This window comes from Haplochromis burtoni, unplaced genomic scaffold (assembly GCF_018398535.1).
Source record: "Haplochromis burtoni strain Fernald_Lab_line unplaced genomic scaffold, NCSU_Asbu1 Contig_1193, whole genome shotgun sequence".
In the NCBI taxonomy this organism is placed as follows: domain Eukaryota; kingdom Metazoa; phylum Chordata; class Actinopteri; order Cichliformes; family Cichlidae; genus Haplochromis; species Haplochromis burtoni.
Genome location: NW_024583554.1, coordinates 22,863 through 37,471, shown reverse-complemented (window position 1 = coordinate 37,471; position 14,609 = coordinate 22,863). Strand labels below are relative to the sequence as shown.

The following is a 14,609-nucleotide window of genomic DNA, read 5'->3' as shown; positions in this document are numbered from 1 at the left end:
GTTTATCAGTGTGGCTTATGCAAGGATTAGTTCACCATGCAAATTCACCTCTAAAATGTCACAGAAAACCTTAATGTTAATAAGTTTACTGTCATCCTAAAGCAACGACAGGCAGCTATGAATGCAGAACAGCACAAATGAGTGACAGTATTGCTCCTTTCCATTTCACAACCATATATACTATGAGCTTACTGTGATCGCATCTATTACTCTGTCTCTGTGGAGATTACAGAGAGTTACATGATACGTTATGTAACTTGATTATATGTCTTTGGATTTACAGCAGTGTGTATCTGCTCTATATTAAGAACATCTTGCGATTAGAGCAGGGTGCATTAATGAAAAAGGAAGCTCAGGTTTGTTTAGTCACAGTGGCTTCACACATCGATGCCCCCTGACTCTCACCCTCTCTCTCTTACTGTGTATTTCCAGATCTGTGCTGCTTCTCCTAAAAAATCCCACCTTCCTGTTCCTGTGCTTGGCTGGGGCTACTGAGGCCACCCTCATTGCTGGCATGTCCACTTTTGGTCCAAAGTTCTTGGAATCACAGTTCAGTCTCAGTGCATCAGAGGCTGCCACATGGTTTGGTGAGTGAAAAGTAAAGAGGCCCATCACATGGGCAACTTTCGCTATGCATTTAACTCATTTTATTACTTTATTTATTGAACCTTAGAAAATCTTCACAACAGCTTGTGAAATAACACTGATCTAAAAGAGAGGATCTATTTTTTTGTGAAAATTTGAAATTTTAGGTGCTTTTGTTCAATCATAGACCGTTCCCTTAGTGCCTCCTATGCTGGTGGCACTGACCCTTTTGTCAGTGCCATACATAAACTGCTAGTAAGAGAGGATACTAGATAATCATAGTCTAGAAGGTCAACAAATGCAGCACAACATCTACATGAATACAAAATGAATACAAAAAAATCCAAAATATCATATAGGTCAGATAGTAGTTTTTGCTAGTAACAATGTTAAAGAGAAACAAGGAACAATACTGTTTTACTGAATGTAATATGCTAGGCTAAAGAGCAATTTGACAATAAAGGGAAAACTACTGTCACCTGCTGTAGAATGATATCATGGAGGGATCGTTTGGTTTTGGCGATCAAATCCAATCTTACCTTTGGGAAATGTTAGCACCTCTGCTGAAACTATAACTGCAAGTTTCTCACAAAGTAAAATACTGAATTTAGTAAACAAGGTCAGCTATTAATTCTAGAGTTAATCTCATAATTTAATAAGCCATTTGTAATTACTTTGAGTATCTTTCTTGGCAAACTCATATCTGAATATAAAAGCTGCATATTTTTCATTCTACTTTTAAATTACTGCAGAATGTGATTCAGAATATTAATCACGTAATATAAAATGGTATGATACTCACGGTGTATGATTCACAGGTCAAAATGTAGAACACTTACTGTCTATAGTACAGGGCAGTTAGCCAACTAGTTATTAATTACCTAGTAAACCTGTGTCAGCATTGGTAGCTTTCCAACATTCAAGTCAACTGTATTGTCAGGGTTTAAAGTAGGTCAGAATGATCCAGAAGGGCGTTCCAGCATCCAAACAGCCTAACAAATGTCACCAAACACATCAATAGTTTTTGTGTAGTTTGTCACATAATGTGTCTTGGAGATAACTGTATAGTTGTTGTATCTCCCAGGTAGAAAAAAAACAATTCTGAAAGGTCGTACAAACCAAATTGATGTATATGATTTTGTGTTATTCAAAGGTGCATGAAAATACCAGACAAACTAATTACTGCCAAAGTTTACAGTGATGCACTGTGGTGGACTGGTTGCATCTAGGGCACAGGTGTCAAACTCCAGGCCTCGAGGGCCAGTGTCCTGCAGGTTTTAGATGTGTCCTTGATCCAACACAGCTGATTTAAATGGCTAAATTACTTCCTCAACATGTGTTGAAGTTCTCCAGAAGCCTGGTAATGAACTAATCATGTGATTCAGGTGTGTTGACCCAGGGTGAGATCTAAAACCTGCAGGACACCGGCCCTCGAGGCCTGGAGTTCGACACCCCTGATCTAGGGTGTTGTCGCTGGCTGACATCAAGGTTAGAAGACATCAATTGATGATGCTGATTTGATTCACTTACCATTTCTCCCTTTTCGTAATATCTGGAAATCGGCCACAAAGCTAGTGAAACATCTCTTTACATCTAGTTGAATTCAGTTGACTAAATCCACATAGACCCCTGACTATGGAAATTGCAGCACAGGTCAGCTGATCACAGTCTGCACACCCTTTTGTCAGTGCCACCGTTTCACTATTTTGCACAAATCCACCCTGATACTCATCTCCACCTACTCCACGCTGCTTGCTCTTTCCTTTTCACTTCTCTTTTCCACTATTTGTTGCTTTGGTTGGTTGACCCCAGACATTTAAATGAATCTGTTTACTGCTGCTTACTGCTATTCATTGATCATCAACTTTGTCGCATGGAGTCATACAAACCACCTGCAACTCAACACCTCAAAGACTAAGGAACTGGTTGTGGACTTCGGGAGGTCTAGAGCAGGTCCACTGCCGGTTCAGATAGAGGGGGAGGAGGTGGAGGTGGTCAACAAGTACAAGTACCTCGGGCTGTGGGTGGACAATAAACTGGACTGGTCATGCAACACAGAGCACCTGTATAAAAAAGCCAAAGCCGACTGTACTTCCTCAGGAGGCTGAGGTCTTTTAACATCTGCAGGAAGCTCCTGAGGATGTTTTACCAGTCGGTGGTTGCTGGAGTACTTTTCTATGCTGTGGTGTGCTGGGGGAGCAGCACAGCAAAGAAGGACTCATCCAGGCTGGAGAAACTGATCAGGAGGGCTAGCTCTGTGGTCGGCATGAAGCTGGACACTCTGGTGACAGTGGCAGAGAAAAGGACATTAAAGAAACTGATGGACATTATGGACAATGCCAGGCATCCTCTGCACACGGCCATTAACAACCAGAAGAGTCTGTTCAGTGACAGGTTGCTTCTCCCAAGACAAGAACTAACAGACTTAAAAACTCCTTTGTCCCACACGCCATCAGACTGTTTAACTCCTCTCTGGAGGGGAGAGGGAGGGGAAACAGGAGGACAAAGGAGGGGGGAACAACTAAGCTGTAGTGCCTCTTCACCTCACTGTGCAATACCTTTTGTGCAATACTTTTGTAAATAGTCAACAGTGCAATAGACCTCAATACTTGAAATGTGCAATTCACTTGTATTTTTATTTTTTATTCCTATTTATTCTATTTATCCCCTTCGTATATTTTATTTATATTGTCTCTGTATTTATATATATGTGTGTGTGTGTGTGTGTGTGTGTGTGTGTGTGTGTGTGTGTGTGTGTGTGTGTGTGTGTGTGTGTGTGTGTGTGTGTGTGTGTGTATATATATAATATTCTGTAACTCTGTAACTTCTGTCGGTGCTGTGCTTTTTTGGAAATCGAATTTCCCAGAGGAACCCACCCGAGGGATTAATAAAGTTCTATCTAATCTTATCTTATCTTATCTTATCATCAGCATTACTGCAGTTTTGCACATCACTTGCTCTGCACATTGTTCCTGAAAATTGGTACTCGCACACTTCTTCTTCACTTTTCTGGCATCCTGTCACTCTCCAGTATTGTGTTAAACAATCTAATAAAAAAGTCCACTGCTTTCTCTCCTTCATATCTGCATACCTCCACAGGCTGCCTTTCCACTCATCCTCTTCATAGCTGCCCTCACTACCTCTTTACTAATCCCGGGCTGTCAATGCTTATCATCAATCAGTTTTCCTCCACAACGAGCAGCACAACATGATCACATTTCTCCCTGATACCCCCAAAAGACTACAGATGGCATAAATATTACATGGTTCATGGTTTGGGATCATTTTATGCCTCTTTAAGTCTGGAGGTCTTGCTCCTCTGTTGGACAGATGGGACTCTTTCATATATCAACAACATTGATCCGTTATGCTTTTATTCTTTTTCTCTCAGGATATATGGTGGTACCAGCAGGAGGTGGGGGCACCTTCTTGGGTGGCTACATTGTAAAGAAGTTGAACCTGCGGTGTCGAGGTATCATCCGCTTCTGCATGATGTGTGCCATGGTCAGTCTGCTCGCCATCTTCATCTTTGTCATCCACTGCCCCAATGTGCCCATGGCTGGTGTCACAGTGCCTTACCAGTCTGGTCTGAAGACTAAACAGCAACTGGACCTGTACAAAAATGTGTATGACAGCCCAAGTAAACTGTATCTCAGAAACAGGTAAGCTGTGTATAGAACTCGTTATTTTAGTTATGATTTCTTTAAGTTAAATTGGTTCTGACTGTTGTTAGTTTTATTCTACAAGAGGTTAATGTACCTGTCTGTCAGATCTGACCAGGTAAGTTTTACATTCAGCTCACAGTCTCTGTGCTAGGTAATGTTTTCTCTGAAGTTCCTCCCTCGTGGTTCCTCTTTACTGCTGCCATGTGAACACAAGCCAGCAAATACCAAATTAATTATATCTGGCCAGAAATTACTTTGGACTTTAAGTCACACTTGAAGTATTGGTGCACTGTGGTAAATTGTGTTCACTGTCATGTTATAGCTTCAAATGAGCAGAAAAGTTTTATATCAGTGTAAATGTAAACAGGGACTTTGTTTGTGTTGAGCTGCAGTGCAGTGGAATAAGCCAGCTACCCTTTAGATTTAAGAAGGAAACAAAAATTGCTACCTTAAAATAAAAGGCTGTTATATAGTATTACTGCTTTTAATAAATATTAACTTATTAAATATTAACAAAAGCATTTAATATAATATTAAATGTTACGATAAATCCATAAAACTTCCCCCTCCCACCCCTAACCAGTCATGGCAGATGGTTCCCCCTCCTTGAGCCTGTTTCTGCTGGAGGTTTCTTCCTGTTAAAAGGGAGATTTTCCCTTCCTGCTTAATGGAGTGCTTGCTCCTAGGGCGTCGTCTGATGGGGTTTCCTCTCTTTTTTTGCAGGGATTCACCTTCCTTGAGGCAACTGTTGCTATGATTTGCAACTATATAAATAAAATTGAATTGAAATTGAATTAAATATAAATCCAATCATATTTCATTTGGATATCTTTTACCACAATGTTTCTCAGTGCCACACCATCCAGCCATATCAGAGATTATTTTAGATGTTCTTGCACTTGCTGCCTACTCACCCAGTGAATATAAGTATTGCTTTAGTTCCAGGAAAGTAAGATACCTTTGCAAAGCATTGGGATATTGTCCACAGACATTCTGATAGGCCTTTTTAAAAAATCCAAGTCCAACCATTATAATCACTGATCTGAATGAGAGGGATGTCAGGCAGATACATTAGAATGATTATCTTCTTTGTCCCTTGATTGCCAAGACTTAGGAGAACAGTTTAATCAAAAGTAAAATTACATTTTCTGATTGCAAAGTGTTCTTAGGTTCAGGTTAACTCCAATGATGACTCTGAACTTATAGGGTTAATTAGATTGGGGATTTGTGCTTTACCACTTAGGATGTATTGTACTCTGCAGATGGACACAAGGCCAAGACTAATGTACCCTGGGCATGTGTACGGCTTCAGTACATGCAGAAACACTAGTTGTAGTTAACAGTTTCTTTTTACTTAATCTCCACACACCCATTTATCAATGGGCACATTGCTCCTGTAAGCGAGCTTTCTTCTCACTGGCCTTGACAGAATGTTTGATCAGCAGATTGGAAGTCTTCTGTGCTTGCAGACAGAGCTGTTTATATGACATTTATCCTCTTACATAGAACAAAAAGTAGAACAACAATCTGAAACCAAGAGTTTAGAAAACGTTTAGACTTTGTGGCTTTCTCTTTTGGCTCGGTGTAAGGAAAAACTTTGCAATTTAACTTGCTTTGTTTATTGTGAGCATCAATCACTGGAACAGTAATCAGTGGTTCATTCTAATACTGAGCTCTAGTGATGTATCCTCATCAGTTCTATCACGCTCTCCCCTCATTTGTTTCCTCTCATTTCTGTCCTTCTTTCTCTCCCTCCTAACTGCAGCTCTTCCTTAGATGTGGGCTGTAATGCAGGCTGTAGTTGTGTCAGAGAGCTCTACAACCCAGTGTGTGGGGCAGACGGTGTGATGTATTACTCCCCTTGCCATGCTGGCTGCACCTCCATTAACCACACCCAACTCTCAACGGGCAAACAGGTATCGCTCACACTTTGCTCACAGGGGAAATTACACCATATTTTTTAGACAGATTGGGAAATAGCAGAAAGCCTGAGCTTTTACAGGGGATGGCTTTGTGATACACATGTGTCTGATAAGCTAAAATCTTTTCTTTTGCAGAAATGATGCAATCTGACTGTTTTGAAATATTGAGTTATTTTACAATTATTTCAAACTCAGGAGCAGAAAAATGCACAATCCTCTGTGGCTCACTTTCATTGATACATTTTAGAATAAAAGCTGAATTTTGCAGCAGAGCCACTTACTGCAGTGCAAAAAGTGCATTTTATTGACAGAGATGCAAAAAAAAATATTGCAAATATGAAATTATGTACAATGTTTAGGATTATATCATATCTTTGAAGAGACTTAAAAGAGAATAACTGCATACTGATTACATGGATAGATACAAGATTTTATATACTTCATAATATATTTATAAATGATTATTCTGATTTTTATGATAAAAATTCTCTGCTGTTTAGTCAAATCCACTGGTGTCCCAGAGATGTGCACAAGATGCTCTTTAGTGTTCCTGTGATGCAACAGTTAAAAGGGTTCCAACTTGTTATATTTTTACTCAAACCACAATCTTTCTCTGAACTAGTCAAAGTAACTTTGGTGCCTAAGCCTAACCAATATCCACCTGCCTACAAAAAGAACCTTAACATTATACTTTACCTAACCTTGGTTTGTGTGCTATCAGCAGTCAGATAGGTGTTTGAATGATAGAGTAAATATAAGGTTTTATTTACCTAAAGTAATACATCAGAAGATATCCCAAAAAGAAAGAGAAGACAGGCCGGGTGTTGATAGAAGCAAAGATTGTCCAGTTCCTACCAGGGACCTGCAAGACAACATAGAGGGGACACACAAAGGGAAACAATGTCACAATGTGCTCTTTAAGAGTCAGTTCCAACCTTAAAATAACAATACAGATAAAGTTAACGAAAACTACAAAATCACACCTGAGCAATGCATGTGACCAGTTTCTCCATACAGGGTGTGTCTTAAAGCCATCATCTCCTACAAAGGCTTATGTATGAAGTATTAAATACATAGTAGTAAGCATGTTCATGGACTGTGTCCATTCTCATTATTACACACATATATTAATTTATGGACATCTATATGGTTTGATTTCTTGCACGTGTAATTTGGTTGGGTTGTTATCAACATTTGGGGAGAATTTCATGTCAATATTATGTTTAGAAATTAACTTAGAAAACTGGCAACGTGTTCAATAACTATATAGCCCACTGTATGTAGAGACTGAAGTGTGTTTCAGCAGTTATACATTATACATTTATATCTGGCTTATGTTTTCGCCTCTAGGTGTACTCTGGATGTAGCTGTGTGGTGGGTAATGTGTCATGGGATGAGGAAGGCTTCGCTCTGGCAGGGAAGTGTGGCAGCTCTTGCCATCACATGCCAGCCTTCCTCTCCTTGCTTTTCATCATTATCAGCTTCACCTTCCTTTGTAGCATCCCAGCACTCACTGCCACACTCAGGTAGGTGGCCACACTTAAACCTCTGAATGTACTAAATATGTATCACACTCTGTTTCATTTATTAATGTCATTCATTTGAGCTCTAAGCTTCAAAGTATTTCTTAAACTGTCTATCTTTAACAAAGTTCTAGTATAATTTGAATTGGTGAATAAAATAAACATCCATCCATCCATCCATCTTCATCCGCTTTGTCCGGGGCCGGGTCGCGGGGGCAGCAGCCTAAGCAAAGAGGCCCAGACCTCCCTCTCCCCAGCCACCTCCTCCAGCTTATCCGGGGGAATACCAAGGCGTTCCCAGGCCAGCCGAGAGATATAATCTCTCCAGCGTGTCCTGGGTCTGCCCCGGGGCCTCCTCCCGGTGGGACATGCCTGGAACACCTCACCCAGGAGGCGCCCAGGGGGCATCCTTTTCAGATGCCTGAACCACCTCAGCTGGCTTCTTTCGATGTGGAGCAGCAGCTGCTCTACTCTGAGCCCCTCCTGGATGTCCGAACTTCTCACCCTATCTCTAAGGGAGAGGCCAGCCACCCTTCGGAGGAATCTCATTTCTGCCGCTTGTATCCGCGATCTCGTTCTTTCGGTCACTACCCACAGCTCGTGGCCATAGGTGAGGGTAGGGACGTAGATCGACCGGTAAATTGAGAGCTTCGCTTTTACACTCAGCTCCCTCTTCACCATGACGGACCGGTGCAGCGTCCGCATTACTGCAGCTGCAGCCCCAATCCGTCTGTCGATCTCCGGCTCCCTTCTCCCATCACTCGCGAACAAGACCCCGAGATACTTGAACTCCTCCACTTGGGGCAGGAACTCATCCCCGACCCGGAGTGGGCACTCCACCCTTTTTCGGCTGAGAACCATGGCCTCAGATTTGGAGGTGCTGATCCTCATTCCCGCTGCGTCACACTCGGCTGCGAACCGTTCCAGTGCGAGCTGGAGGCCCTCACCCGATGAAGCCAACAGAACCACATCATCTGCAAAAATCAGAGATGAGATTCTGAGGCCACCAAAGCGAAAGCCCTCCGCCACTTGGCTGCACCTAGAAATCCTGTCCATAAAAATTATGAACAGAACCGGAGACAAAGGGCAGCCCTGGCGGAGCCCATCACCCACCAGGAACGAGTCCGACTTATTGCCGGCAATGCGAACCAAGCTCTTGCAACGGTTGTATAGGGATCGAATGGCCCGTAGCAATGGGCCAGACACCCCATATTCCCGCAACACCTCCCACAGGACACCCCGAGGGACACGGTCGAATGCCTTCTCCAAGTCCACAAAACACATGTAGACTGGTTGAGCAAACTCCCATGCACCCTCAAGTATCCTGGAGAGGATAAAGAGCTGGTCCAGTGTTCCGCGACCAGGACGAAAACCGCATTGTTCCTCCTGTATCCGAGGTTCGACTAGCGGACGAATAAAATAAACAATACATTTTTAATAATACATTTAAGCACCTTGAGACACTCTATAAATAAAATTGATAATTAATAAATTATTGTATTATTTGTTTAGTTCAGTGTGCTACTGTTATTATTGTCTCTAAGCAACTCTAACCACATAATTTCCTTAGCGATTAATAAAGTATTCTGTTTCTGATTCTAATATGTCTGGCTAACCCTGCCCTCCATAGGTGTGTACCTGACAGTCAGAGATCCTTCGGACTTGGTATCCAGTGGATTGTAGTGCGCACACTTGGTAGGCCAAGTGCATTCTTTATTTAGATTAACTTTTACACAGATGCCCATGCAAAATCAAAATGCTTTATGTTCTGCCATTTTGTCTCTTTTTTCTTCTCGCAGGTGGTATTCCAGGACCCATAGCTTTTGGCTCAGTGATTGACCTATCCTGCTTAATGTGGCAGGATAAGTGTGGCGAGCAGGGATCCTGCTACCTTTATCACAATTCAGCCATGAGCCAGTACACACTAGTAGCTGGAATCCTCTATAAGGTATTCATGATTCATAGGCTAACAGGTTGTTTGACGGATTTTTTTCACTCCCAAATGTCTTTTAACCGTTTATGTTTTTATAGTGTTTTTTTTTTTTTTAAATGAAATATAAAACCAGATAGGGTTACTAAATATTTTCCAAGATAACCAAGTAGCTAAGTTTAAAACAAACATACTTTGCATGCAATACTATTCATAACAGTTTCTATTTTTCAATCAATCAAAATCACTAACAGGATATTAATAGGTATTGGCCTTGACAAGTTCAAATACATTGTAAGCAACACTTACACGTGATTTAAGTGAATCTATGTATATGTATTCCACCCAATTCCTGTTTTTTAAAGTCTTTAAATATGTATGATGCAGAATCATCCTCTTAAATAAAGAAAAAGAACAGTTTAAAGAAATCATTAAAAGGCCAAATTTTCCTTGACATTCATAGCCATGAGTGTATATAAACCTCTGACTATACCAACATTAGCATTTCAGTGTTCTCAGTTTTGTTTTTGTTTGTTTTTTAGTTTAATTAATATTCTTAATTTTTTGCTTTGTCCACTCATTTTATTGGCACAGAGGAGGCATAGCAGATAATTCTTTAGTGATTAGTGTAATATTTTGTTAAACGTCTTCAATTAAAATGATATCACTTTACTATGCTATAGCTAATTTTTTGACATTCCAGTGACCGACTGTATGTCAGTTACTTTGAATTAGTTGTGCAAATTTGTCATATTTTGATCTCTTTCACATCTTTATTCCTCCTCTGTTTCAGGTTTTGGGGACCATCTTTTTCCTGGTAGCCAGTATCCTGTACCAGCCTCCCCCAGAGTCACCACAAAGCAGCTGCGAGAACACCGACCATAGCATGGAACACTTGAGCGACCTTCCTGTCAAAGATCTCCCTGAGGACGGCGTTATTGTCAACCTGCATGCCAGGCTATGATGGCAGGGATCATCTTGTGTATGTGTATGTGACAAACACCCCCAGAATGCCTTCATGCACACACAAAAAACACCATGACTTACAATGGCACGTGATGACGTCTAACATGCTGCTATCTTGACAGAAAACCCTGCTATGAACGCGTGGGTGTGAGTGTTTCGTAGCAGGGCCAAGCCACACAGGTTTTTATGTAGTTTTTTTATGTACTAAAATTCTACAGATCTCTATAATCAGTTCAATTGACTCCATACAGTGTGAGGTTCATGACATTTGTGTTTCATAATTCAATAATCCTCAAGAACCAATGAAACACCTCAGACCTTTGTGGTATACAAAGCGTTTACAGTGTGAACAAAAAAAAAGCATTTATACCGGTCGGTTATTTTCCACATTACTGGAACAAAATTACATATTTTGTTTTTTTTTCCTACAGACAAAGCAATGGCATGTTATACTCTACGAGATCCCACAGCCAGTATTAATAAAACCAAATTAACTTCATATTGCTTGAGTCATTTAAAGCCAAAAGTCGTAAAAGGCTCATACCTACACTCACTTTTTAGACATTCAAAAGGGAAATATTGCCTTATTTTTCTCATCAATCTTCACTCAGTATCCCACATTAACAAATGCACAACACATTTTTGATGTTTTGAAATATAACACTATTTAGAACCTTAATTCTGTACTTCAATGAACTTCTTAAAGATTAAATACAGCCTCCAGTCTTCTTAGATAAATCTCTTCTGGTTTTGGATACTTGGATTTGGACAGTTATTGGTAAATCATTTTAAGATATGTCACAGCAGATAGAAAGATCTGTGCAATGCTATCACCACAGTTATCCACAGGTCTTGTCCTGAAGGGATTCCAGCATTGTGGTCTGCCATGTCAGTAACTAACCTTAGCTTCATGACTTTACTGAAATTACTCTATGCTTGATTTTTTTCCCTTCACTCCATTAGCTACACAATAAACAGTAGAGTAATAAAATGCTGCTTCAGTGGGCGTGTCCTCAGAGATGCTTGATCATCCTCCATCCTCACTTACAGTGATTATAGTCACCTTGCTGTCCAAGGTACTTTCTGTTTACTTTCTCAGTTTGAGTTTTGGTTGTTTTAAACTTGTTTCTATTCACGGGAATTAAGGCTGCTGTAGTCACATTCACGTTCAGAGTGCTAAAAATAGTTTTATGCCCTTGTCACCAGAGAGTTACATACACTGACGCAGAGCTCTTTTTCTCTCTTTCTAAAATCTATCAGGCAAAATCAGTTTACTGCAGGCAGACTGGAGGCAGTTTATTTACTCTTAGCTACAACTTAAGAGCAAATAAAGGAAACAAGATAATCACAGTTTGAAGGGCCATAGCAACAACCCAAATGCCCTTTTTAAGTGATATATTCTAATTACTGGTGGTAAATTCTAAAACAACATTAGGTCTGTGTAGGTTACTGAGGGTAACCTGATGATTAATGCCACTTAAATGTTCAGATTTATTTCAAAACACAATAAATTGTCTAAGAAGCTGAAGGTGCAGTATACTATCAGGATATTATATATATTAATATAACCACACCAGTATAGCAGCACAAATGTATTTTCCATTAGAAAAGCACATGCATATCTATATAGTTACTTGGACGTGCATAAAGAAGACTTGCACCACTTATGGTCTTATAATAAAGATTAGTTTGAAATAAAACAAGAAAGACAAAACTATGATGTATTTCAGATGAAATAGAGAGTTCTGTATAGAGATTATTGCTCTGTTTGCCAATTAATTAATATTTTCTTTAATGCTTCTTGCCCATGGAAATTGCTTGGCTGCCCATTTAAAACAAATGAAAATGTGTGTAACGGCAGCATTTAAAATCTGTAACCTATTCAGATATGATGAACTTTGCCACAAGAATTTGTGCCATGACCAACAGACCTTTTTCACAAAAACCTGTTGACTTGTCTAGGCACAAAAAGCACAATTGATCATCCCTGTAAAACATGAAAGCTAGAAACCTAAATCAAAAGCACTTATTAGTTATTAAAATCCTTTGTTTTTACCAGCATGTGGGGTCACTGTAGCTCAGGAGGTAGAGCAGGTCATCTACTGACTGGAGGGTTGGTGGTTCACTCCCCGGCTGCCCCAGTCTGCATGTCGAATATCCTTGGGCAAGTTGCTAAATCCTAAATTGTATGAATGTGGAGCTGAATGTTAGCTAGAAAGCACTTAAAAACGTAGCATGTTGTATAAAGCTCGTTGAGTCCTCTGGAAGAGCAGAAAAGCGCAATATAAGAATCAGCCCATTTACCATTCAATTTGCAATGCACCTCTACAACCAGAAGGTGGCGTTAGTGGATTAGAAATAGTGATAGAAATAGTCGCGAAAGAAACGGCTCTTAGAGCCGGATCATTTGATCCTTATCACTAGCCATAAGTTTTGTTTTCTTTCTCTCACCCTCTCTCTCGCACTTTTTTCCCACTTCACGGGAGCCTTGTGCTTTGTGCTGGGAAGAGGGGGGAGGGGCAGTAGTTACACTCCCACAGGAATAGAGTAGGAGGGAGAGAGAGAGAAAGAGACAACAACGTCACATTAGAAAGGTGTAGTAATCATCCACAACTATTTTCAGTTGCAGATGATAAAGGATTCAGAAAGTTTATTCATGCAGGCCCATATGACAGAGAATATGCATGTTCTTTTTTTCATATTTTAATTTGTATTTAATTGTGTTGTGGTTTGCAGTGTTTTGTGTTGTTTCACTTTAAATTTGTTTAAAAGGAAAAAGCTGAAAATTTAAATAGTTAAAAGTTGAAATGTGAATAGTTGTTTTTTGTATTATATGATTTATTTGTTACATTTTATGTGGAGTGAATAAATAAATGCAAAATCTCCAGTGTAAAATTAACACTAGAGAGTGTCTATATGGGTCCACACCTCTGAGTGTTAAATACAACACTGAAAAGTGTTAAATTAACACTTTTGACAGTGTTATATGTTTAAAAGTAACCTAGTCAGTTTTGAAGATTAACAATGGCTAACACTGAGCAGTGCTGGTTTGCTAACACTGGAATATTTCTAACATTTTGAGTTATTTTCCAGTGTTAGAAAATCAGCACTGCTCAGTGTTAGCCATTGTTAATCTTCAAAACTGACTAGGTTACTTTTAAACATATAACACTGTCAAAAGTGTTAATTTAACACTCAACAGTGTTGTATTTAACACTCAGAGGTGTGGACCCATATAGGCACTCTCTAGTGTTAATTTAACACTGGAGATTTTGCTGTGTATATTTACGGTGGCACCTAGAGACAAAGCATGTACAAACTCCAAAACACGTAAAAACTCCAAAACACGTACAAAACACAACAGAAGTGCTCCAGGATGCTAGGCGCGGTTCGGAGCCGAAAAGAGCTGGAAATCCCACCACTACTTAGAAACTCTGTCAAAATGTTCTAAAACATCAATGTGGACCAGGGCAAACACAAGGTAAAGTTAGCATGGTGCAAGTCTACTGCAACTATGCACAATCATGTGAAAGAAGATTGGGGTTGGCAGTTGTCAACGAATCGTCAAAAGGAGACCAGTAAATATGAAGTTCTATTTTTGATGTAAATGCCTATCCCTGCTAATAAATAAAAGTTAAAGTTAAATTTAAGTTAAATTAATGTTTAAAGCATAAAAGTCATAAAAGTCATTATTGTGATCATATCAAGATCAAGGCAGAAAAGAACCCTTTTCCCCACAGAGTTCTAGTCTTATTTTTGCAACCACACGAGTCACCCCCTGGTGGTAATTAAAAATAATGCAGCTACATCCACATTGGATGTACTTTTTTGACCAGTAAACTACATTAGTCGTTAATATATAGTTTGTGGATCAAACTATGCTTACAATACTGACTTCTAATACCATATAGACATTTAGAAATCAAAGCATCTAAACTCAAAGCCAAATGTTCCATTACAAAAGTTCTGCAGATTTACCTGATTGAAGTGACTTTGGCACCATAATTTTTTAAGTTAT

At 39.8% G+C, this 14,609-nt stretch overlaps 1 protein-coding gene across 4 annotated transcripts in view; it reads left to right on the top strand.

Annotated features, from left to right (window-relative positions):
* The window catches only part of slco4a1 (solute carrier organic anion transporter family, member 4A1), a 36,533-nt gene extending 23,274 nt beyond the window's left edge, over nt 1–13,259 (top strand). For all 4 annotated transcript variants that reach the window (XM_042216681.1, XM_042216682.1, XM_042216683.1 and 1 more), the window contains 7 exons: nt 433–587; nt 3,977–4,247; nt 6,016–6,166; nt 7,523–7,698; nt 9,326–9,390; nt 9,495–9,643; nt 10,419–13,259. In XM_042216681.1, the coding sequence (XP_042072615.1) occupies nt 433–587; nt 3,977–4,247; nt 6,016–6,166; nt 7,523–7,698; nt 9,326–9,390; nt 9,495–9,643; nt 10,419–10,589 (1,138 nt within the window). In that variant the 3' untranslated portion in view covers nt 10,590–13,259. The remainder of the gene's footprint in view (nt 1–432; nt 588–3,976; nt 4,248–6,015; nt 6,167–7,522; nt 7,699–9,325; nt 9,391–9,494; nt 9,644–10,418) is intronic.
* Nucleotides 13,260–14,609: the final 1,350 nt, after the last annotated feature.